The 940-nt window shown below is 23.2% G+C and overlaps 1 protein-coding gene across 1 annotated transcript; it reads left to right on the top strand.

Moving 5' to 3' along the window:
- Positions 1-533: 533 nt before the first annotated feature.
- LOAG_16036 (hypothetical protein) lies at positions 534-797 on the top strand (the record flags this gene model as incomplete). The annotated part of the gene is made up of 1 exon (XM_003151524.1): positions 534-797. The coding sequence occupies one exon, from the start codon at positions 534-536 to the stop codon at positions 795-797; it is 264 nt and encodes an 87-aa protein (XP_003151572.1).
- Positions 798-940: the final 143 nt, after the last annotated feature.

Genomic DNA, 940 nt, shown 5'->3' on the forward strand with positions numbered 1-940 from the left:
AATAAATCATATAATAAACAATATTTCTTTATCCAATATTTCTCATGTTCATATACAATAATTTTTTTTTAATTGAAACTACAGTAAAAGCTACAGTAGCTACAGTATCTCATACAACAACTACTTTAATAATCATATAATAAACAATATTTCTTTATCCAATATTTCTCATGTTCATATACAATAATTTTTTTTTTTTAATTTGAAACTACAGTAAAAGCTACAGTAGCTACAGTATCTCATACAATAACTACTTTAATAATCATATAATAAACAATATTTCAACATTTGTTTTTTTTTTTTCAACATCTTTCATAAATTTTTTTTCACGTAATAATGATACTGTAACGTGAAAAATATCAAATTTTCATGACATAAATAGTAGCATTTGCTGATAACATATAATTGTATTGATTATAATCAATGCTTTATTTATCATAATTAACTTTTGCAAATGTTTAACAATTACCAAATAATTAATTGTAGTTTTTTTTCAGGAAATTCCTGAAAGCACTCGACAAACATGTGTTGCTATGTTAAAAGTTGATTTCAAAAATTATTTTGAAAATAATTTTTCACCAATAGCAAAAATTAATACAACAATTACACCATTAAGATGGGTAACAACAGCAATGGAAAAATTTTCTGCACGACCACGTTTTGTTCGAATTATGGCACAAGAAGGACATGTCGTACTTTTACGAGCATTTATTCTTGTACAAGAACGAACATGGATTGTAGTTAATATGAATACAATGACAATGAGTCCATTAAAATGTGAAAAGATTGTTAGGTGAGAAAAAAAAAATTTTTACTAAGATTAAAGATAATTATGATGTTGAAATGAATATGATTGATTAAATTTGATAAATTAAACAAATATGTTATCATGATTAAAGAAGGAAAAAAAAACTTTGAATAATTAGATTAACAATGTTTT

The sequence above is a fragment of the Loa loa genome, assembly GCF_000183805.2.
Source record: "Loa loa unplaced genomic scaffold supercont3.508, whole genome shotgun sequence".
Taxonomy (NCBI): Eukaryota; Metazoa; Nematoda; class Chromadorea; order Rhabditida; family Onchocercidae; genus Loa; species Loa loa.